Below are 25,108 nucleotides of genomic sequence, written 5' to 3' on the forward strand. Positions count from 1 at the left end.
AAAGAAGAGAATTCTGGGAACAGGAAGGCTGAGTCATGAGTTGCCAAACCAGACACAGAGGAAGCGAGATGTAAAAGTTACCGGTAAGCCACAAGCCACGTGGCAACTTATACATTAATAGAAATGGGTTAATTTAAGATGTAAGAGCTAGTCAACAGTTAGCCTGAGCTAATGGCTGAGCAATTTTAATTAATATGAGCTTCTGAGTGACTATTTTATAAGTGGGCTGCATTGGGCTGCAGAACTGCGGGGGCCCAAGCAGGACTGGAGAAAACTTTCAAAAAAACTATAGTTTACATAATCTTTTTTTTTATTTTAAATCAGGCAGAATAAGGTAGACTGCACTGACAAAAAAAAAAAAAAGAGAGAGAGAGAGAGATTTAATGAAAGATTGATTCCTGTTCCCAGGAAGGTATCCAACAACCTAAGGTTTCCCAGGAAGTCCATCTCCATAGGGTGGGTCAACATTCCAGGCCAGAGTCTTGTTCTTCAGCAAGTTCTTCAGCAGCAGTTCAGGTTTGCTGCATTTCAGTATGTCCTGAAGATCAGCTAACAGGCTTTGCAACCAGCTGTCAATCTTAACTAGATTTCCTTCAATCCACACTCCTTAGCTTTTGAAGACGTCATTATACCATCTCACTTCTCAAGCCACAGCATTATCACGAGACTTCTGATTCTCCGTGGATACGGTGCTCCATGCCAAACCAGTATTTTTCTTTGTTCCTTATAAAATACAAACAAGTGTGATACAACAATGTTAAAGAGCTGGTGATGTCAACCCTATCTTCAGATGTTGCCATACTTCTTTTGTATTCTTAACTATTCCAGCCTTATAAGATGCATACACTGAAGCACTAAAGCTACATAATTCCAGTATGATCTATGGTCCCCAGACACATGAATACAATGGTTTAAATGTGCCCTGTGAGCCGGGTGGTGGTGGCGCACGCCTTTAATCCCAGCACTTGGGAGGCAGAGCCAGGCGGATCTCTGTGAGTTCGAGGCCAGCTTGGGCTACCAAGTAAGTTCCAGGAAAGGCGCAAAGCTACACAGAGAAACCCTGTCTCGAAAAACCAAAAAAAAAAAAAAAAAAGAAAAAAAAAATGTGCCCCTTGAATGGGTGGGCACCATAAACCTAGTATAACTAACTATCATTAAGTTCTGTTTCCCAGCCAGTGTCTAGCCCTGTTTATTCTTCATCTCAGCATAGAAGTGGATCCTACCAGTTTAGAATAAAGATACTTTGGAGTTCTCCTGACATATAGTTCAAACATTTAATGTCCTATCAATGGGGTAAAGCAGATGCTCAAACTATCCATAATCACATGATTTAATACATTTCTGGCAAAAATACCTGCCTAAATCTTAGTCATCTTTCAGCCTTATTAAGTACATTTATAAATTCTAAATAACTATTTCAAACCTATCATCCCTGGTCTAATCTGTATAAAGACAGTGGTCCTTATAAATATAAATGAGATTATATACTCAAAGCTTTTTATTGACATGTTTCTCTCAGAGTGGCTCCAATCCAGTGTCCTATAAGCTCTGTCATCAAGGTCCATTTATTACCTATTTAGTAAGCCCCTTTCATAGAATCATTTATAGAATCTAGTCAGACAGATAACTCACATGGCTCAGTCCTCACTCTGTGGGGTTTTTTTTCCCCCTTAGTGCAGAATTGTCTTCCTCTACTTAATCTACTTTCGTAACAAACTCTGTCCCATGGGAACTTCACTTGCCCCTGGAATATTGTTCCTTCCCTGATGTATTTTCACTCAATATTTTTCTTGCTATATTTACTTCATTATGTGTGCTAGAGTGTCAATGGTGTAATGCTGAAGGTGAACCTTTTGGAATGCATGATTACCATTTGGAAAGTTGTGGTTAATGAGCTTCTAGTATTAGGAGATGAAATAGGAGGAAACAGGGCCAGAAAACATGGCAATAAAGGGAAAAGCATATTTTCTAATATTAGTTTGGCCAAGGTTTGTTTATTTGAATTCATTTTTTTAAGTTATACATATACACAAAAGTTGGAAAAGAGCCTAAAAACCATGACTACATGACTGTATTGTAATAATACTTAAAGAGTTTAATAGGTTCGACTCCACTTCTTAGTATTTACACTGGAGGAAGCTTTCTAGTATTAAAAGAAAATGAGTTTAGGGAAGAGAAAATATCTTCTTACATGACTTGAGTAACACTTCAGAAACTATTTTCACCTGTGTCATTTTTACAAATTGCTAATTGGGAAAGCAGGTATTATTGGGAAAAAAATATGCTATTATTTGTCATTCTGTATGTGACTGTCAAGCAAGCACATCCCTAGACTCTGTGCTAATGGGTAAGTTTGGTATGAATCAGCAGAGGTGGCCTTCACTCATGCAGAACCACAGAGCCAATAGCTTGTTGGTAAGACCTTGCAATCCCACACTCCTGGCTTTTGTTAATAAGTTCGATTCTCCCCAGCAGGATGTGGCTGACCAAGTGAGTAGCAGGACAATTGTAAAGTGGGTGGATTTAATTTGGGGGTTTACAGCTTCTTCCCCTTCATTACTGAGTGGCTTGGCAGCACTGATTTCTTTTTTCAAGATGATCCATAAATACAGTGTAGAAGGGCAAACGACCTGCAGTCAAGCCAGCCTCTCTGAGCCAGCAGTTATTGTGAAGGGTATCCCAGAAGCTTTTTTTTTTTTTTTTTTTTTTTTGGTGTGTGTGTGTGTGTGTGTGTGTGTGTGTGTATACGTACACTCACCTTTGAGAGGCGGTCTTACTCTGTATCCCAGGCTAACCTGGTACTTACTACACAGCTCAGTGAAGCCTTAAATTACCAGTGAGTCTCCTGTCTCAGCCTTCCAAGGATAAACATTATGAGTATACACCATCACATCTATTATTTTCAAAATCAGAATTCAAGGCCCGCTCAAGAGTAGACACTTGTTTTTCCTAACACAAATAATGAGTGGTAAAGTTAATGTGAGAAGAGGAAAAAAATACACTTCCCAAAAGAAGACACAATGAGACCTTTGGGGAAGTCATTGTATTACTCTTAGCCAGCTTACTAAATGTAACTGCCAAATATTCAGCTTTACAATAGTGTTCTCTTTCCCTAGAGTCAGTTGACACAGGAAGCTGAAGTCAGAATTTTGCATCTAAATTCCGGCGTCATTACTCATCTAGTCTTTTTGAAAAGATTGCTCAATAACTGAGTGCCAGTTCAGCTAGCTTTAATATAAACTACCTTAAATTTTGACTTATTAGTAGATAAAAATGAATGTAATGTATTAGTATAATATTTCATAGAAATGGGTATCAGAGAAAGCTACTATACATATCAGTAACACTAAAGATTTTCACTGTAACTTGTGTTAAGATCAAAACAGCACACAGCAGAGGTTCATGCTACTTTATGGATCAGTGTCTTAGGAGAGAAAGGAACAGGAAGCCACCGGGCAGCTTACACATGAGCATTCATGTATGTTTACTGCACAAGCTCACCATGACCTTAACCCCCATGTCTTCCAGCATCTGTGTCAGCATTTCCAAGTCCCTTTTGCCAAAGGACTAGTCATTTGCCTTATTTGTAAGAATGTTATTTTTGCCATTAATTTACCCAAAAGTCTAATTTCAAATAAAGAAAAAAAAATGTATTATTATTATTAGTTGTACAACTGAAAGTCTCACTTGAGTTATCCATGACAGGACACCATGATGCTGCACAGCAACTCAACAAGTGAGTAAACAGTAAATATGATGCTTAGAAGATTAAGAAACTCTAGCACAGTGCTTCTTCTGTAAACATACTTAGAGAACGCAGACTCTGGGATGTTTGTATCAAAACTTAGGAATCACAGCCAGGATACAAATGCTTTTCATAAGAGTTTGGGGAAATTATATTTCTGCAATTATTCTTTTCACTTCTGAGAGTAGGTTAACAAAATATGGACTCAAAAATATCCTATCCAATATTGTTGATGCTTATGTGCCCTTCACATTCTCCCTCTACATACATGCACCATCTCACACATTCACTCCAGGATGACTTAGGACAGGTGTGATTTCTTCCAGTCATGTCCCAGAAAGAAGTTTTGATACTGAAACAAACCTTGAACTAGTCTTATAATTCTGATAAAATTATTTACATCATTTATATATTATATCTGCATGTTTTTATATATAAATTATATAAATATAAATTATATATTATACACACACACACGGTGGAAGGGATACATGAGATATAGAACTATTTTTCAGAACCTTGATCAAGGAGGCTGTTTGTGCCAAAGCCAGTAACAACAAAATTTCAAGAACATGTGCTATGTTAAAGATGGGATTCAAGACCTGGAGAGATGACTCAGTAGTTGAAAGTTCTAGGTGCTTTTGTTGAGGACCAGAGTTTCATTCCCAGCACTGAAGTCAGGTGGCTCACTAATGTCCTTAAACTCTAGATCCAAGAAGAGCACATTCTTCCAGCCTCTGCAGATACCTGCAATTCATGTGCACAGACTCACAGAAAGACAGATGCATGCACAAACACATACATTCAAAAAGTTTTTTTTTTTTAAATTGAACTCCATAGGTTGTTTCTGTCCACTAAGTAACCACAGAGAGGCTTAATATTAATTATAAATGCTCAGCCAATAGCTCATGCTTGTTACTAACTAGCTCTTACAACTTAAATTAACCCATTTCTATTAATCTATGTGCTGACAATGTGGCTCCCAGCGTTATCTGTCCTCCAGCATATCTTGCTCCCTCTGCATCTCCTGGCAACTCTTCTGACTCTGCCATTCTTCTTCCCAGAATTCTCCTAGTCTAGCTTTCCAGCCCATCTCTCCTGCTCAGCTATAGGCCAGTCAGCTCTTTATTAACCAATGAAAGAATACATATTTACAGTGTACAAACATTATTCCACAGCAGAATTCAATGTTCAAGGTTATTTAAAACCATGCTTCATTAAATAGTCCTAAATTAGATCAAGTCTTGAAACAATAGGCCATCAAATGCTATGAAGGTGTAAATGCTTATGCCTGTGCTTAGTGACTGCAAAGGACTACCTTTGATATTTACACACAACAGTTTTTTTAATAAAATAACCTTTAAACTATTTATCTGCACCTAAATCACAGAACTGATTCTAAGCAATAGAATCACTGAGTATCAAGGACAAACATCTCTTGAGGAGTCTAACAAATCAGGAAGAGTAGCTGCCTCCATACCGAGGAGTGCAGATGTGGGGAGATGACCTCCATCTGGAGGTTCAGCAGGGCCTCTCCCCAACAGAGCCCCATCTACATGTTTGTCTGCTTGCATTTCCCACTATCTTCCCATTGCCAACTTGAATACCAAGGTCAAGCAAAGACATGCAGTATCACTAGTGCCATCAAAGTCCTCTGTGGGCAACCAAGACAAGCAGACTTCTAGAAAAGGAAGAAAGGCAGCCTGAGAGCAGCATCCTGAGGTTGTCCTAGGTCAGCAAAATCCTATTTAGGAGACTCTATGCTGGTCCCTGCTGTTAGCTTTTATTTTCCATCATAGTTTCCCTTTAGATATACTAACCAATGTCTTAAGAAGAGTGAGAGACCATCAAGACCCTGACTAGATAAAATCTGTCAAATAAGACAAGGCCATTGCAGGCTTTCAATTTGCCATACAATATTAATATCACTGTCTTTTCAGCAGAAATCCAGAAGGTGCACAACTGTTAGCTCTTTTCTTAGATGTATCTACATCTCACTGTTTATCACTCCCTCTAAAGGTACGACTCTGATTCAGTCAGCTACTACCTTTTGCCTCATCTTACATTTTTTTATTCATACAGCAGCTTTAAGCTCTTTTAAATTACATACACATAGTTGTCTTGTTCAAAATTCCTGCTAGCTTCTTAACTCAGAATGAAGCCTAAACTCACAACTACAGTCCATAAAGCCCCAATATGACCTGGCTCTGAGCTTTTCAGGAATCATTTCATGCTCCTTATTTCCTTATTCTGCTCTCACTCTCGGCCTTCTAGCCATTCCCCAAAGACATGAAGCACTCTACTATCTCAATGCTATTGCTTTCATATTTCCTCCACCTTTCTGGAAGCTATTCTGGCACCAATGACTTGACTTTCTACCATATTTTGTCCTTGTCTATTTTCAAATATCACTGTACCTGTGCTATGCACCTAATTCAAGTCTTAAGGAGTTGGCTGGCTACATGCGCGCGCGCGCGCACACACACACACACACACACACACACACACACACACACACGCACTCTCACCCCAAATGACAATACATTTAGGAACAGATGCAGTAAAGATATCTCTTACTAAAAGATTTCCCTGCATTTGCACTTCTAAGATATTTTATGGCAACTCAATTCTTTTGAGATATTCGGAAATGACAGTAAAAAAATCAACATCTTTAATTATTAATCACAGACATTACACTTGGGATTTTTATAGGTAAGTAAAATCTTCCAGATCAATTAGTTCAGGGTCAAAAATAAGGAAAACTTTCTGTAAACATCACATGACATACTTCTCTGTTTAGGGGGAGGCAGGGAAGAGAAAGAGAGATGACAGACAGGGCTGAAACAGAGCAATATCACAGAGCAAACAAGGAGCTGGAGAGATAGATGGATCAGCAGTCAAGAGTATTTGCTGCCTCATAAAAGACTCAGGCTTGGTCAGTTCTCAGCACCCATTTGGGGGCTCGCAAGTATCTCTAACTCCAGGACCAAAAGACTCAATGATCTCTTCTGGATTTCTCATGTGCCAGGAGAACACAGAAGAGTACATACATACATGCAAGCAAACACTCATACACATAAAATAAAAATAAATCATAAATCTTTAAGAACAATCAAAAAAGCAAGTATTAAAAGTATTTTGGAAACCCTTGTGGTTTGAAAATTGGAAAGTAGACAAAAGGAAATCATTGCAAGATTAAAACACTTTGCATTGAGGGGCAAGAAAGATGGCTGGCTCAGCAGTTAAGAGCACTGGTTCCTCTTCCAAAGGACTCAGGCTCAATTCCCAACACCCACATGGCTGCTAACAGTCCTCTGTAACGACAGTTCTAGGAGATTCAACACCTTCTAGCTTCCTTGGGTATAGTATGTACATTGCACACAGGCACATATACAAGCAAAAATATCCATACACATTAAAAACAAAAAGAAATGAAAATAAAAAAATAAACTTTCCATTGGAATGTTAAATCTCCAAGAGGAGAATACAAAAGCGTACTTAGTCATGTAATTCATGAGGTCACTTTCTCATGGCCCTTTAGGCTCTTCGAGGGTGTCACAGAAGTTGGAGATACAGCCAAGGAAGTGACATGAAAATAAAGGAGAGCACACACTGCATGGATATGAGTACATACATGTACATAGCATATAAGTATATAAGTGTACATATAAGTATATAAATATATACACTGTGTATATGTACTATGTACACTTATATTCTTATATCAATGTACATATAAGTGACTCACCCCAAAGACTAGTAAACAGCTTTCTCAAGGAAGCTAGAATATTTCAAACTCAAAAGTAGTACGTCAACTCTTTCCCTCCTTTACAACTTTAACAAAACCTAAACCTACCAATCAAAGCATAAGTCAGGTCAGGGATCAGTAGAAGTAGCATTCATTAGTACTCTAAAATTCCCAGTGTGTGAGGGGTTTATAAACTTAGGACATCTTCCCAAGTATAAGGCAACTGATTTAATATGGTATTCAGTATCTGAGAACACAGTGGTATTTTGTGACTTATGAGATATTTAAGGATACAAGCAGTTTAGTAATGGTCTCTTCAAAGCACATATGGTTTTGTGTTTTAGCATAAGGGCTACTTGAAGGAACAGTAGAGTACTGTTCTGGCAGTAGGGTTTCACATCATTTTTGTGAGGATAGAATTGAATGCACACAGAATCCACTTGAATGCTGTTATTTTGAAACTGGACATGAATAATCCTTGAAGTAGCTTCTCATATTAAAAAAAATTATTAGCACTCACAGTAAATGGGATTTTTCCAAAATGTTTGGTTGGAGATATCAGAATGTTTGTATGTGACAGAACTCTTCTGGAGATAGCATATAATGTACAAACCTGCCTCTTCCCTTTCCTAGACAGTCCAGCACAACTGTCCTTGCTAGTGCTATTTCTTGCAAGACTGGAGAACCTAGGCTCCACTTCTGGACTGTCCCCTCCTCACTCCAGTTGGGTGTTGTGGCCTATAATCCCATCAAGTGAGTGGAAGCAGGTGGGTTATGAGTTTGACACAGATCTGAACTACAAAACAGAGCTCTGTCTCAAGAAATCCAAGATAAAAATTTCTGGTCAGTGTTTCAATGGTATTTGTAAAAGCTACTTAGTGAGATGACACTGTTAAGAAGTTGATGCTGTTAAATGGCATACCATTCCTGGGTCCTAAGCTCACAGCATTACAGTCACCAGACATGTTTAATGTTTTCAAGGCCTAAACTAGGAAGCAGGTATGACAAATCTGTACAGTCAACCTTGCTTAAAGAACTTTCATCAATTCTCCTGAACTGAATCTTAAGAACCAAAGCCTTCAACATAGTATATTTTGATCATTAAGGAGACAAAAATATAAATGTATGTTAACTATGTATGACCTGTACAAAGAAACTTGAATACACTTGCCCTTAAATTTGAATGTTACAACAATTGCTGGAATTCTCTTCACCTTAAGCATCTGATGGATAGTTACTAGGTCTATAAACAATAACAGTAATACTTAAGTATTCAATATCTGGAAGCCAAAAGTTATGTGATAACCATAATATTATCTTTGCTCAAAAACAGGAGGATTTCAAAAGATGTTGTTTTCATTTTAAAGATAATAAAATAAACACATTAATATTAAAAAGACAGACAAGAGCTTGAAGTTTTAACATCTATTTGTTTTTAACCTCTAATCTTCAAATTCTTCAGGATGTCCTTTGCCACACTGTCCAACAACTGCTTTGAGTCAAGCAATGTTCTCTCCTAGCTGCACAATCCCATCTATTCTAGCCTCTCCAGCCACACTTCTTACTGTTCATCAAAATATTTATGCCATCTCTTTTGGATTTTGGAATCCAAATGTTTACTGTGCTTAAAATATACTTTAATGCTTCCTTGATAAGACATTATCTCTACAAAGATTTCACCCCTCACCATTTCTAAGATATTTTCTTGATCTACTTAATTTCCAGGGAGTTAGACAAGCCCTCACATATTTCCTAGGAATATGTATTTTACATCGATAATAGCATATTTAATAGAACAAAGTCACTTCCTATGGAAAGTGTCCGTTAATCAATAGTTCACTTGTGTCATTAGGAAAAAGACTGGACTGACTACTGGACTACTAAGGTCCCTCTCCATACAGGGACAGGAGCTGAGACTGGCCATGAGAGATAACTCCCTGTATACAGAACAAGTTCCACCATGGGATCAAAACGAGAAAATAAGCACACAATATAGTACTGTAGCAACCTTTAACCTAAACTATAAAATTTTACCATAGACAAATATCGTTGTATTCAAGTGTACTGGAATTGTTTTCCATAATTATATTCAAGGTTACCTCACCTCTTCACTGTCTTAGTTCATGAACTGTGAAGTTTTTCAAGAGCCATTCATTCCATTGTGGAAAATGCAATGTTCACAGAGCCTCTGGTTACCTTCAAAGAATGATTTTCATGCCAGATATAGCCAGGAAAACATACATTAAATAATTAGCAAGTCTTGTCAGTGTCTCCATATTCAGGCTATCCATTAACATCACTAAGAAAGCAAGCAGCCGAGAGAGATCTAGGTTTGGTTTCTTATTCAGGACACCCAGAAAAGTAAACCAAGAAAGACTTCAGCCAATCCAATAGGGAATCTGTTAATACAGAATGTATTAAGAGGGCAGAGAAATTACCAATGAAGGAACTGAGGATCATGAATCATGAAACATTATGGAAAGCTTTGGAGGATTTGCCATAAGAATGAAGACACTTTATCCACATTTCCTGCAAAGCATATGCTGTGAAGACAGCAATATCTGAAGAAAATGCATCATATTTAACGCTTTTTTTATACTATCCATCAGCCATGTGGGAACCATTATATATATTTCAACTGACTGAATAAAATACATAGTCTCACAAAATTTCAATGATGGTAAATTGAGAAAAACTTCCAAGAAGCAAACATCTCTTGAAATACACCATAGCATTGAATGTAAACACAGCTCCTGACACAAAATTAAAAATTAAACCAAGTAGTCATTTAGCTTCTTTGTAAACAAATGAATAGAAAACCCAGTAAAAAAGAAATATAGTAAACTTGGTAGTAATCAAAACTGCAGCGAAATTAGACAAGATTCCTATAGTCTCCAGGTGTCTTCATGACTGAAATGAGTCTTGAAAGAATAAAGCAGAATAATTTTTTTTGTTGTTGTTTTGGTTTTTTTTGTTTTGTTTTTCAAGACAGGGTTTCTCTGTGTAGCTTTGGTGCCTGTCCTGGATCTCCGTAGACTCCGTAGACCAGGCTGGCCTCGAACTCAGAGATTTGCCTGGCTCTGCCTCCTGAGTGCTGGGATTAAAGGCGTGTGCCATCACCGTCGGCTCATAGCAGGATAAATTTAGAAGGCAGATGCCTGACAGTTCACACATATACTGCATATGTATAAACCCATATGTAATTTTATACACATACAAAATTCTTCTTTATTAGACTAGACACCTAGAGAAAACAAAATGTACTAGCTTCATAACTAAATTTACAAAGTAATATTAAATACAAAAACATGTTAAACACATTTGTATTTTATGGAAGAGTAATTTGAGACAAATATTTATCTTAAATCATATTCTACTTTTGGGGAGCTCAATTTCCAAAGAAATGTTTAATTTAAATAATTTAATTAGATGCAAAACAAGTTATGCTTTAACATATTAAATCTGTTTAACTTTCCTCAAAAGATACACAATCTATAGTTTCTGCATTAGATATGAAATAGACCACAGAATGGCTCATGTGCTGAAGACCTAGGACCTGACTGGTAGTGGAGAGGTGATTGGATCATGATGGCTTTACTTTCACCAAGGGAATCAATCTAGCTGAATGGACAAGGAGGTGGGTCCTAGTTGGAGGAATTGGATTACTGGAAGTATGCCTTAAAGAGTATAGCTGTGTTAGCAATTACGAGCATGAACACATAGGCATATATGCACCCTCCCTCTCCTGGTTGCTATGAGGTAAGGCACTCTCTTCCATCACACCCTTCTGCAATGATACCCACACAGCATCAGCAGGCCCAGAGATCTTTTACATCCCCAGAAGCATGGGAACAACTGACTGCAGTCTGAAATCATGAGCCCAGATTTGGGTGCCTTCAACTTGTTTATCTCAGGCACCACAGCAACAAAACACTGGCAGTGATGCTTAGTAAATGACCTATTTACTACCCTTCCCTTTTCTTGCTGTGACACATGTTTCTAGTAACTCTTACTGTTTCAGTCACCACCCAGCATGCCAAGGGGGCTTAACTGAGGTGGGGAAATAGTTACTAAAGATCTCTGGGACTGTGAAAAAGAGATAAAGGTAATAAAAACTCCCATAATGGTATCAAGTATTCCCTTAGGTAACTTGTATGCATGTGGATGTGTGTTTGTGTGTCCGTGTGCATGCACTTATGTGTGCATGTGTGTGGATTTCAAAGGACAGCCTTTGGTGTCATCCCTCCTCAGCTGATGTCCACCTTGATTGGGGGAGATAAGAGTTTCTCACTGAATCTATAGCTTGCTAATTCAGAGCCCCAGGGATACAGCTGTCTTCACCTCTACAATACTGGGCTTACAAGCAACTTCTGTCACCATGTCCAGTATGTTTGAAACAGATGCAAGGGATTGAACTCTGCTCCTCAGGCTCACACAGCGGGCACATTACCAACTGAGCCATCTCCTTGATGCCACTGGATAAAATTTTTAATTTCTCAAAATAAATTTAAAAAAGCTTATTTCTAGTACCAAAGATGACAGCAGAACTTGAAATTTCCTCTTTGCTTTAAATTTAAGGAACCTACGAATATTGTTGAATCTAAGTATTAAAGTTGTAAGACTGACAAACCACACCCATTGTCTAAAATTATTATTTATAATATTATTATAAGCATAGCTCTTACTTAAATGCTTATATACAGATGGCAGTTCTTTTCCTTTCATATATTCAATTAATTCCTATATCCTTGATAGGTAGATTATTATTAGACATAATGAGTAATTTTGCATTGCTAAAAATGCTTTCCAACATTCATGAGCCCTTAGTGACTACTACCATGAAGTATGAACTGCAAAAGTAGGTAGTTCTCTATTTTCCAGAGGTATCTTTTTGCTTTTTAATTGGTAACTAACACCACCTAGGAATACAAGTGTCATTCAACTACCTTACTCATTATCCCTGATAATATGCTGTAGCTCACAGCTACACTGTATTCTTTTAAAGTAGGCTTTTCAACGTAGCTGCATTCCAAAATAAGAGGCTCCATCCGGATGCCACTCCAATGTTGCTCTCAGGTAGTATCTAATTGCCTGAAGCGGATTTCAGCTTTGCAGCTACTGTCATTCTATAGTCCCCAAAAGCAATAGGAATGGAAGCACTTTTTTTTTCTGATGCCCATTCTGCCAAGAACTGAAACACTGATGATTTCCCTGAATTAAAATGTAATTGAAGATATTTTCCCAAAGTAAGAAACTTCACTAGGTTTTCTATATTCTGGATGAAGGCTCTGACTATGCAACCACGATGGTAAAAGCTCATAGAGACTCACTACTTCCTCTACCATATTATAACCTCTGCTCCAAGCTCTGCTTGGCTCCTAGTATTCCTGATTCCATTCTTAATGTTTCTTCAGCCTGATAAATGTAATCATCCTTGATGTGGCCAAAACGTTCTGTTTCTTAGCCTTAAATGGTAGAAGGTATTATCATTTTTTGATAGAATTCATTTTTCTCTTCCATTTCTAAATTTAAGCTTGGAGAGTACAGGACCACTGCCTTCAATGCTCAGGACTTATGTTCAGCACACAACACCTTCAATAAATATTTTATATTTGCCTCCAGGTAATTACATGCTTGAAATTGAGCTAAAACGCCCCAGCTCTCTAGCTAGTCTTCCCTTAATAGTATACAATGAATATTTGCCATACTCTTCAAGTATGAATACACCGTAAATCAAAGTATATATTAATTTTTGATGACAAAAGTATGTAGGGTCTTGTACATAGGAGTATGGAGAAGAAATCTGAAAAAGGAAACCTACTATAAAGTTGTCACACCCTTGCTCCATCTTATCTGGTTCCCTGCCCAATGCATGTGCATGTGTGCATGGACATATGCCACACATGTACATGTACATTATGTGTCTCTGTGGTTGAACTCATACAATGAGCTTAGTGTTTCTTTTTACTCTTATTTCCTCTCAGATTGTACATGACATGTTGAAATAGGCAATGCAGCTATTGTTATGAATAGAGATTTTCAAATTAGAAACAGCCTATCTATTTCTAACAATTTTGGAGTTCTTAACACAAACAGTAAGATATGATACTATGCTTTGTTAAATAGACTGTTTTTAAATTACCCATTTAATACTACAGTATCTGAGCCAGGCGGTGGTGGCGCATGCCTTTAATCCCAGCACTCAGGAGGCAGAGCCAGGCAGATCTCTGTGAGTTCGAGGCCAGCCTGGGCTACCAAGTGAGTTCCAGGAAAGGCACAAAGCTACACAGAAAAACCCTGTCTCGAAAAACCAAAAAAAAAAAAAATACTACAGTATCTGATCCAGTTAATCCAGGATCAAGACCAGGCTCTGCCTCAAAGATACTATTTTCTTTCCACATACATGTAGAACATAAAACTATGGCTGAGATACACAATGATAAAAAATTTAGTATGAAAACCTTTTGGACTAGTTAAATTCTGTCATAATTTGACAGATGTATAAAAATATGGTACCAATCTTTACATATTATAGATTCCATGAAGAGGTCTTTTAGCAAGATGTGTTGGTAAACAGGTATAATCTCAGCCATGAGAAGGCTGATGCAGGAGACTAGGAATTTAAGGCCATTCTGGCCTACAAAGCAAGAGATGATGTATCACAAAGAAAAAAACTTTTTTAGAACTTTGTTCTTAATTAAACTAAAGTAGGATAATTTATGTTTCTTCAAAAGACATTTGAAAAAGGCTTCAAAAATCCTAAGGGATGCTGATTCTAGTGCCAAGTGTGTCAGTGAAGCATGTTTGTCAGTTAATAGACTAGGAATCCGAACAGTGAGTTTTTCGGAACCCAACAATCTAAGTATCAAATGGGTCACTCAAAGACTGGGCCAGGAATCATGATTAAATCAATGTATTCAATTTCACACTCCACTAGTATTTCATAACTTATGCATAAAACACACACGAAGAAGACATTTTAATGCAAGTTACATAGATTCTGTAAGATAGGGATGAAATGTACTCATCTTTGTGGTGATATTTTGTTTGTAGTCTAACAAATAAAATTTGCCTGAAGATCAGAGGACAGAGCCTGCCACTAGATTAAACACAGAGGCCAGGCAGTGGTGGCACACACCTTTAATCCTAGCATGTGGGAGGCAGTGACTGGACTACAGGAGATTAATCCAGTCTAAAAGAAAAACAAAGCCAGGCAGTGGTGGCACACACCTTTAATCCCAGCACTAGGAAGGTTGAGACAGGAAGTGACATGGCTGGGCAGAGAAAGGAATATAAGGTGGGAGGAGACAAGAGTTCAGCACCCTGCAGGACTCAGGGACATTCAGTCTGAGGATTCTCGGAGACAGGATCTTCTTCCCTTTTCAGCTGAGGAGTTGGCCAGGTGAGAAGTAGCTGTGGTTTGTTTCCTCTGATCTTACAGCATTTCTCCCATTACCTGCCTTCAGGTTTTTATTATAAGACCAATTAGGATTCATGCAACACACCTCTGAAAGGCCAGAAAATGGGAGAGGACTAACAGTATATGAAACGAGATTTTCCATTTTCAAAGTTAGCAGGAATTTCTAATGTTATGACTGATAATTTAGTATGCTTTTAGGTAACTAAGTTAGAAAGAACAAAATTATAAAATAATAATGCCTCATAAAATATATAACCCTACACAGGGAAGAAAGGGCATTTTTTTTAATCTACCAATTATCTAAATTATACAAATATTAAAAATATATGTCGCAAGAAAGGAAATAACAAATAATTTAAAAAAAGAGTGAGTTAAAAGAAGAAAAAACGCTGTAAAAAGGCCAAAGATTGAAATGTCCCATCACTCTCCTTGATTTGTGGAGCTATGGATTAATTGTAGAGCTTTGTATATACTAAGCAAGTGTTCTACCATTATCTGTACCCTCAGCTAGAGTTTGCAAAGACAAACAAAAGAAATAAAAGCCCCTTGGGAAATACTAATGAGAAAGAGAAATAACATCCAGACAGCAAGAACGTAAACTAGGTAGCATGCAGATATATGCAGATATAAAGAATAGCACAAATATGTACTTTAAAATTTGTACAAGTTACACTGGTGGTACCCATTAGCCGCTGGCAGAATCGTTTCAGCTGTGCATGAGGCACAAAGTGTTGCCAAAGACAAAGGTCAAGAAGAGGAGAGCTCACAGTGAGATTACTCAAACATAAACAAATGGCAGCATGCAATATTGGCAGTGTACCAGGGTTGTAAACTAGTAACCTAGCCAAGAGTGATGACAAGATTTCTGTGGGCATCATTCTTAACACAGAAAAATAAACAACTAAAAGTATACTGGGCTTTATATATAACATCTTGAAATGAAAATTAAAAATTCATGATGACTGAATAATGGATACCAACATACAACTACAATGACATTTAAAAAATATTAAATGCTCCTTTAGACTAACACAACGAGGTCTATTCCTAAGAGACTAGGCTGCGAATAGTCTAGAATTGTTGAAAGGCTGGTACTTGCTCAATTAATGGCAAGTAAAAGTAAATCCCAAACTATTCACAACATAATAAAATGACAAAGTAGAAAACACTAGATTCTGCGAGCAGACAGTGAGCTAAGTAAGAACCCATAAATGAGTTCTGGCAATCTGGGTATAACACAGTAACCAGTTGATTTATTGTACGCTAAAAATTGCTGAGACAGTGAATCTTGGGTAGTCTCAATGCAAAAAAGTGTGAAGTAATAACTACTACTGGCTTTGATTTCATCATTTCACAGCATATACCTATATCAAAACATGTTGTATACCTTTATACTATATATTGTTTTTCTATTTTTACCTTGATAAAGTTTAAAAAAAAAAAGAAGAAAAGCATACCCTAGAAAGAGCTTTGAAATTTGCAGTTGATTTCTCATAGGAAACAATGAGAGTCAGAAAAGTATGAGGGAATACTTTGAGGAGGAAACAAAATTATTCAAACTATACAGTCTTTGTACTCTGTGGTGGTTTGAATGAGAATGGGCCCCATAGGCTCATATATTTGAATGTTTGGTCCCTAGTTGGTAGAACTATTTGAGAAGGATTAGGAGGTGTGGTCTTTTGGAGATGGGTCACTGGAGTGAGGTTGTGAGGCTGTGAGGTTTTAAAAGCCCAAACCAGAAGTCCCAGTCTCTCCTCTCTGCCTGCTGCTTATGGACTAGATGTAAGCTCTCGGCTGCCAGCTCCTGAGCCATGCCTGCTTGTTGTTATGCTCCTTGCCACGATAGTCATGGACTCACGGTCTGAAACCATAAGGAAGCCCTAGGTTAAATGCTTTCCTTAAATTGCTTTGGGCAGTGTCTCTTGACAGCAATAGAAAAGTTAACTAAGACCAACTCTAAAGGAAATTATTAGACATTTCTTTATGATGAAGTTACTCTATAAGAAAGCAATAAAATGTAAAATCAAGGTAAAGTAAATGGTAAATTCATATGTAGATGTGAATATTGCACTGAATGACTAAAATTTTAATATGTGAAAATACAAACAGGCTAGAAGTAGTATGATGAACAATTGTATTTTATTGGTTAAAAGTGGGATGATAGGTCAATAGTAATGCCTTCTGGGCATCTTTCTGTGTTTAAGAAAAGGATCAATATTCCTTACACATTAACTTTAGGCTAATGATAGCTGAACTTACAGAGCTTCTAAGCAATAAAAAGGACAAAAGAGATACAACAAGACAATACATTAAAACTAAGGCACAAAGAAAATTAAAATAATAAAAATTACAGTAATTATAAACTGAGCATTATGAAATCTTAAAGTACGACTGAAACCAATTTTTCAAAGAAGCCCTAAAAATGTTGCATACAAGTAACAAATGATAGGATTAAAAAAGGTTGAAACTCTGTCAGGCGGTGGTGGCGCACGCCTTTAATCCCAGCACTTGGGAGGCAGAGGTAGGAGGATCTCTGTGAGTTCAAGGCCAGCCTGGTCTACAAAGTGAGTTCCAGGATAGGCTACAAAGCTACACAGAGAAACCCTGTCTCGAAAAAAACAAACAAACAAACAAAAAAAAAAGGTTGAAATTCAAAATTGAAATCCAGACAAAGGTAAGCCAGATAAAAGGTAGGCAAAGAGAATTGGCAAGGTTACATTAATTTTAAAAATGCTGCACTATAAGTCCAAAGGTATTTGTGTAGAGATAAAGAGGGCAAGTACATAATGGTAAAGGACTGGTACAGAAGAGCCTAGGTAAACGATGAAAATACCATCAAGCACAACAGAACTATGAAGAAAAATAAGTAAATTAACAATCATAGTTGAAAACTTAAACACGATTTTTCAGACCTCAAAAAAACAAACACATTAAAACTGTAAGTGGAAAAAATTAACACACACAATCCAAAGGAAACACCACACAATTCTAAAAGAAATAATTCCAAACCCCTAGGAAACATTAAACAAAGACCACATTGAGGGTATAACTATTTTTCCAGTCTAATCAAAAAATAGCAATTACTACGAATGGCATTCTCTAAAAACATTAAAAATGCACTTAGGAGCATTATGTTTTCCTAAACACAACAGAAATTCTTACAATCATGTTCTTCCTACCCTCCCACTTCCTGTTCCCTCAGATCTAAAGTTCAGATGGAGAGGATTCCCTTTCAACTTTGCAAATTAAAGGACACCAAATTCTGAGTCATGCATACTTCTACCATCACCCAGAACGTCATCACTTGAGGGTGTGGGCCTTTGGCCTTGATATATAATCTGGACAATGAGTCAGATCAAGTCCCCAGCTCCTCTTTGCATCTGCCGAATCAACTCTTAATTCAGTTGGAAGGACACACTACTGCCCCTCCACGGGTTCCCTGTTCTGCTGTGCTCTTTGGTCAGCTGATGGGGCTTACCTTTAGAGAGATTCAGGTGGAAGGGCATTTCCTGTGATGTCCCCGTCCTCAGCCTTGGCTTCGAGTACCAGCAGCTTATTCCGCAGGGTGCAAAGTAGCTGGAGGTAGGTCTGGGTCCTAAAAGGACAAAGTTTGTGTGCAGTGACAACAGTATCAGGCAGACTGTCTGAGTCTCCCACCCAGGATTCCAGCCTCACCTCTGCAGCTTATCCTGCTCCTCTCCTGCTTGCTGATTCAAGGTTTCCAGTTCCTGATTTGACCGGTCAAGCTTCTGCTGAGCTCTCGCCTGATGTTCTTTTACCTCTGCAGCAATCTTCACCAGACCCTGGAGACGTTTCTGATGGGGGTGAGGGTGCAGACATGACTCATGGGATGCTGCTCCCTTGGAGTCACACCTCCAATCTCCCCTGCTTGGACAGAGCTCAGGGCTCACCCTCACTGACAGAAAGAGGTACCTCACCATTCTGAGGCAGAAAAGAGCCTAGAGAAGAGCAAGAGCCCACCTGGTGCAGCAGCCACTGCTTCTGAGCTGTCTGCAGTTTCTCCTCGATGACTTGCTTCTGCGGGGAGAAAAGGTTGACTTCGGAGGTTTGATTGTGGAGACGGTGCCTAAAGTGCAACCCAGCTTACCCCTCCCCTCCTCCTGCCCTTCATTCCCTCAAGTCTTCTAGGTGTACCTTAGTCTCAAGTTGCTCGCATGCCTCCTGGAGCTCTGTGTACTTCCTTTGGACCTCTTCTACCTGGGGTAAGGCCTGGGTCAGGGCACATTTTATGGCTTCCACATGGCCCTGGTACGTGGCCTTCAGTTCCTTCCATCGCTCTTTAGCTTCCGCTGCCTGGCGTCCTGAGATGGGCCACAAAGAAGGAGAGCATGAGTGAGGTTGGCCTGCAGCAAGCTTTCCAAAGCACTTGGCCACAGTCTTCCCATTAGCTAGACACAGACATCACTCACATCTCCCTCTTCAACCATTCAGACCAGACCCTACCACAAATCCAAGCCTACTCACGACTCATGTCTTCAGAGATCAAAGCGTCTGAGCTCTGGGCAGTATCCTCCTGAGCCAGAAAATTCTGTAGGCAGTCCACTACCTGCAGCTGGCTACAAAGCAGCTTGTCCTTCTTCCGAGAGTTCTAGTCAGAGTGGGGACAGAAGCAGGGACTCTCCTTACCTTCGAGCACTCTACGCCAAGATCATCTTCCATTTTGTTCCTCCACACTGCTGCCTGAAATCTCAATAGGCAATCCTAAGACCAGCCCTTACCCTCTGAAAAGATGGGTCGAATCTTGTACATACCTTCACAAACTCCTCCAGGATCCGAGCCGGCAGCTCTGCTTCTTCCTGCAAGCCTACAGGTTCTAGAACGACTGCTACCTCAGCCAGGACCCTGTAGAAAACAAGTGGGGCCATGATAGCATAGCACACTACCTCTAAAGGACACATACACATGCATATATGTCAGGGACTGTCCCAGGATTTCTTTTGGGTCACCAACCAGCTCCCAAATCATGACACAGAAACTTATTATTAGTTATGAATGCCCGGCCTTAGCTTATACTCATTTCTGCTTAGCTTTTTTTTTCTCTAGTTTAAATTAATGTGTTTCTCTTCACCTACATTTTGCCTTGGGGCTTTTTGCCTTCATTCTTTCTTTCTTACTCTGTGTTTGCTGGTTGGCCCTGGCCATCTCCCTCTTTTTCTCCCTCACTCTCTCCTCTCTTCTTCTGTTCTCTAGAGTTCTCCTATTTATTCTCTCTGTCCACCAGCCCCACATGTCTCTTCACTGCCTAGCTATTGGTCATTCAGCTCTTTGTTAAGCCAACCAGGTGCCTTAAGCAAGCAAGGTGAAACAGCAACACGTCTTTTCATCATTAAAGACATGAACCACACCTTTACATCGTTCACAAAAGCAGCAGGAAACAAATGTAACCCACCTTTACACAGTTAAAGAAATATTCCACAGCATAAACAAATGTAACACATCTTTGCCCAGTTAAAATAATATACTGCAACAGGGGGCCGTGCCAACGCTCAGGGTCCCAACTTGGCCAAAGTCTACACAAGGACCGGAAGGGGCTCCAGACTGGGATCAGAAGAACTACGCTGTGCCTGGAGAACATGCAATGGTAACCAAGTGTCATGAGGAAAGCCATCAGGAACACTGGTGGATAAGGAGGGTGCTAAAGTGGCTAAATTTTTAAATAGGGAGAGTGTCTCACTGGATAAAAGCTACCTGAGTCAGTCTGAAAGTAGCCAGGGACACATACATAGAAACAGATAAAAGACAAAACTGAGGTGAGCCTTAGGAGTCATCCTAGCAAGGGCTCCTCTCAAAACACATGATGAGGGGACACTGAGGAGACTAGATGCATTGCCCAACCTTTCCTTACTGGCTGGAACCATCCACTAGGGGACAGATATAAGTACAAAACACACCAACGAAAAGGGTTGTGACAGAAATTAAACAAGTCTCCTAGAATGCCAAAGGGTTGGTTAGGACAAACTGTAATGGAACTGATTCTTCTAGAATGCACCACAGGGGCCCTGGAGGGGCAAGGGGCAGTCCCTCAAAGGCAGCCCCTGACATAAGGTGACCTAGGACAGCCACCCAGAGGTATCTCTCCTGAAACAGAGGAGTCAGTCCCCCCAGAAGTTGCATTCCTGAATTACGGACACCGCCCCTCAGGGCCTGAACTCCTAAATTAAGAGCGAAACCGTCTCTCAGAGGTCGCCCTCCTAAACTAGGGTGACACCGACCCTCCTAAGCCACCGGGCGCAGCCGCCGGGCAGGGCCGCCGAGCGCCCCAGCCGCCCGCCGCCCACACTCACTCCTGAGCAGCATCAGCTCCGTTCTCTGCAGCCTCCATGGCTCCTCAGCGATGGCGCCTTTGGATTCTCCCGGAACTGCGCGCCCAGGCAAGCGATTGGCTGCTGCGTTGGTGGGCGGGAACCTAAGGACCATCACCTTGTTTTCATTGGCCAAGTGCCGACTCCGGACCCGCCCTCGACGCACGCGCAGATGTAGCTGGAGCGTGTGGGCGGGCGGGAGGCTCTGCGCCTGCGCGGTAGGGAGTCCTGGCCCTAAAGGCCAAAAGAGCGAGAGACCTCTTATTCTGGTAATTGCAGCTGACTGAGAAAAGGGTTTTTTTGTTGTTGTTGTTGGTTTTTTTTTTTTTACGTTATTTTTACGTTTTCACTCTTCACGCTTTTTTTTTTTAAATTTACTGCTGCCAAAGAAAGGAGGTGGGGCTATCCTCCAGGACGCTGAAAATATTGATCTTATAAATAAATCCTAAGCGAGCAAAACATTGTGCTTTTACAGACGTTCTCACAGACCCCAGCAGAAGCAGCTGGGTCTCCTGTGTTGAGAAGATCCAGCTGAAACTGAGGGGGTCGACAGAGTACCAGAGGGAGGCAGAGAAAACTGCTCCTAGAGGTTCAGGTTTCTGAAATATTCAGTTGAGTCCTGAGCAACATCAAGGGAAAATCCCTAAAGGGTTGTTAAAGGTGATTGGAGATTAAGCGAAATCGGTATCGGCCACCATTTTTTTGTTTTACGAAACTCCCAGAGACCACCAAGGAGCCGGTTTCCGATGCAAGCACATAAGGGTCCTTTTATTCATGTTCAACCTGGGCTGCCTCAAGGTAGATGGAAGGAAATGTGGCCACGGCCATGAGCCCAGGTGTAGAGGGGTTTTTATCAGGAATAAACCACAAGCTGGGAATTGGCAATTTGGGATTGGGTAGAAGGGGCAAGGTGATTTTTTGAAACTATTGGTCTAGACTTTTGATGGGAAACCACAACCCACTGAACAGGATTATCTGGACTGCTCAGCAGGATTTATCTAGAGATCTCCCAGGGCCATAAACCACAGGCAGGATACTGTTAAGCTTTCCTCTCCTGTATAAACAGCAGACAGGATGTCTGCAGGAGGATACTGCTCTGTATCCATTTGAGTTATCAAGGCATATTCCTGAGCCTGTAAAGTTAAGTCTAGGCCTTCACATTTTCACAAATTGGGATTGAGAGATGCATGATCATCTATTTAAGATGATAGACCTCTGATAAGTGTTGCCCTGTAAGTAGCAATAATTAACCCTTGACTGGGCACTGTTGTAGTGCCACCTAGCTGATTAAAAGAATGAGATTTAACAATCACTTAAATATGTGGCCGACTAAACCGCAATATTGACTATGAAGTTGCAAGTCGCCAAGCAATGTGTTCATTTTACAATATCTGATCCTCACTTAGTTATTACCAACATGACTACAAGAAAATTCATTACTAGAAAATTAAGTCATGAATGAGAATTGAAATGTATGTTAAGACAGCAGACAAGCAAGCAGCTGTAAGTAAATCTATATGTTCCAAAGAATGAGGAGAGGTAACAGAAAACAAGATGTGGCACAAATGTGGGAGAGAAGAACTTTCATGTTGCTGTTGGGAATGTAATACGACACGTGTATTTGAAAACAATAAAGCATTTCCTCAAAGTGTGAAACATAGAATGATGGAATGAGCCGTCATTTCCCAAGTATAACTACAAAAGAAATCAAAATATAAACAAAATGCATACAAACACAAAGTCTGTAAGGACCCAAAGTGGAACAAAGACGTCATGCTATAAGGAATGAAAAGAACTAAACGTACATATTGTCAATGTAATGTAAATTGGCAATAACAAACTAGCAAAGAACCTTGAAAAAAAATGAAGTGAAAGAAATCAAGTATGGAAAAAAACCTTTTCAGATTTTATTATTTCTTTTATATGGGATATCCAAACAAGGCAAATCTGTGCAAGTAGAAAGTGGATGAATATTGAACAAGGGGTGGGAGAGAGAACAAGAAGTAGGGTACAGACAAATTAATGAGAGGATCTGGAAAGGAATAAAGAGTTTCTTTTAAGGGGGGTTAATAAAAAAAAGATCTAAAATTAGTTTATGTTGAATGACATATCCAAAAAGCCATTTTTTAATGCTCAAAAACAAATATCCAAAAAACCATTGTTTAGAGATGTGGAACAAAACAAAGATGAGCCAACCTTGTGGAGATGGACATACTACACTAAATTAGATGGCCTCAACAACAGATTAAACACGAGAATTAAATCAATAAGCTTTAAAACATAGAAATCATTCAAAATGAGCCACAGAGTATCTTATTAAAAAAACTAAAATGACACAGGCAAAACAACAGTGAACTGAGACATGAGTCCTTACAACTAACTTGATATACTTTTAAATAGAGTTCTTAAATGAGAGACAATGAAATAAGGGGGAAAAAGACAGAAATGAGTAGTAACAACAACAACAACAAAAAAAACAAATTGAAATTTCATGGTAAATCCAAAATTTCCCAAAGCCCCTAACACAGTGGTTCTCAGCCTTTCTAAAATGCGACTCTAACACAGTTCCTCATGCTGTAGTGACCCCCCAACCAGAATTCTGTATTTTCTGATGGCCTTAGGCGACTCTGTAAAAGGATCACTCGACCTCCTAAAAGGCCACGACCTATAGGTTGAGAACCACTGCCCTAACACAAGAAACATGAATGAAAATGCCACTGCATACCATAATTATTTCACTTTATCCAAGACCTTTAATGAAAAGAAAATACCATAAGCAACTGGCAAAAGAAGGAAGAATGTTGTATGTTGAAAAAACAAAAACAATGAATATAGGGATTTTTGTTGGATATAGTGCAATAAAAAGGCAGTGGAACAATTGTAAAGTACTTTTTAAAAAGACAAGTCAACCTTGGTCTCTATAAGCAGCAAACAGCCTTCGAAATGGTTAACTAAAGGCATTTTTAGTGTGTAAGTGGAAGTGATTTTTCAGATCCACACTCTATAAGAAAGATAAAATGCATTAGTCTTATGGGAAAGTGACATATGGAATGTGAATATGAGCAGAAGAGTAGAAAGCACCAGCTATGATAACTATATGAAGAAATATGCCTTTTCTTAGTATTTAAATGTTTATAAAATATTTATCGATAATTTCAGACAAAGAATGGGTGTCACAGTACATACAGTTTTTTGTTTTTTTGTTTTTTTGTTTTTTTGGTTTTTTTTTTTGGTTTTTCAAGACAGGGTTTCTCTGTGTAGCTTTGCGCCTTTCCTGGGACTCACTTGGTAGCCCAGGCTGGCCTCGAACTCACAGAGATCCGCCTGGCTCTGCCTCCCGAGTGCTGGGATTAAAGGTGTGAGCCACCACCGCCCGCCTCCATACAGTTTTTAAAAATATGCTCTAATCAGAACACCCGAATGTCCAGCACTTCAAATCTTAACACTCTCTATGTCTGTCCTATAGTCAAAGCCCAATATTAGCTAAGAGAGCCACATCTCATCAGAGAGTGAATTTCCTGTTACAGAAGATTTTAATTAGCTTGCTTGCCACACAATCCATGGCAATGCAAAGAACACACGCTGGAATAAAAGAAGTTCAAATTCAGTCTGGGTTCAACCACCTAGTACACTGATGACCTTGAATAAATTACTTAACTGAGAATTTAATTTTGTCATTTATTAAGGAGAATAAGGATAGGAATGTTTCTCTATAATGATTATGAGAACATTTCTTTTTGAAAACCATGAAAGGTATTTTTTAAAGTATCTCTCACTTCTGGTTGACACAGAGTAGCTCTCGTAGAGTTCTAATGCTTTGGCTACCGTGACTGTCAGTTCCCTGTAGGAGTCATGGGTAAATGAGAGCAGAA

General features: G+C 39.2%; 1 protein-coding gene across 2 annotated transcripts; it reads right to left on the minus strand.

Annotated features, from left to right (window-relative positions):
- Positions 1-379: 379 nt before the first annotated feature.
- Zwint (ZW10 interacting kinetochore protein) lies at positions 380-21,321 on the minus strand. 2 transcript variants are annotated; one of them, XM_059282237.1, is made up of 8 exons: positions 21,219-21,321; positions 19,686-19,776; positions 19,399-19,522; positions 19,069-19,235; positions 18,895-18,951; positions 18,589-18,728; positions 18,392-18,508; positions 380-723 (listed from the first exon to the last, which is right to left on the minus strand). In XM_059282237.1, exons 1-7 carry the CDS (start codon positions 21,254-21,256, stop codon positions 18,394-18,396), a joined length of 732 nt encoding a protein of 243 aa, XP_059138220.1. In that variant the 5' UTR covers positions 21,257-21,321; the 3' UTR covers positions 380-723; positions 18,392-18,393. The 2 variants fall into 2 exon arrangements, with proteins under 2 accessions (XP_059138220.1, XP_059138221.1); XM_059282238.1 differs by lacking the exon at positions 380-723 and having other exon boundaries at positions 18,391-18,508.
- Between the last annotated feature and the right edge of the window lie 3,787 nt (positions 21,322-25,108).

This window comes from Peromyscus eremicus, chromosome 16_21, assembly GCF_949786415.1.
Source record: "Peromyscus eremicus chromosome 16_21, PerEre_H2_v1, whole genome shotgun sequence".
Lineage (NCBI taxonomy): Eukaryota > Metazoa > Chordata > Mammalia > Rodentia > Cricetidae > Peromyscus > Peromyscus eremicus.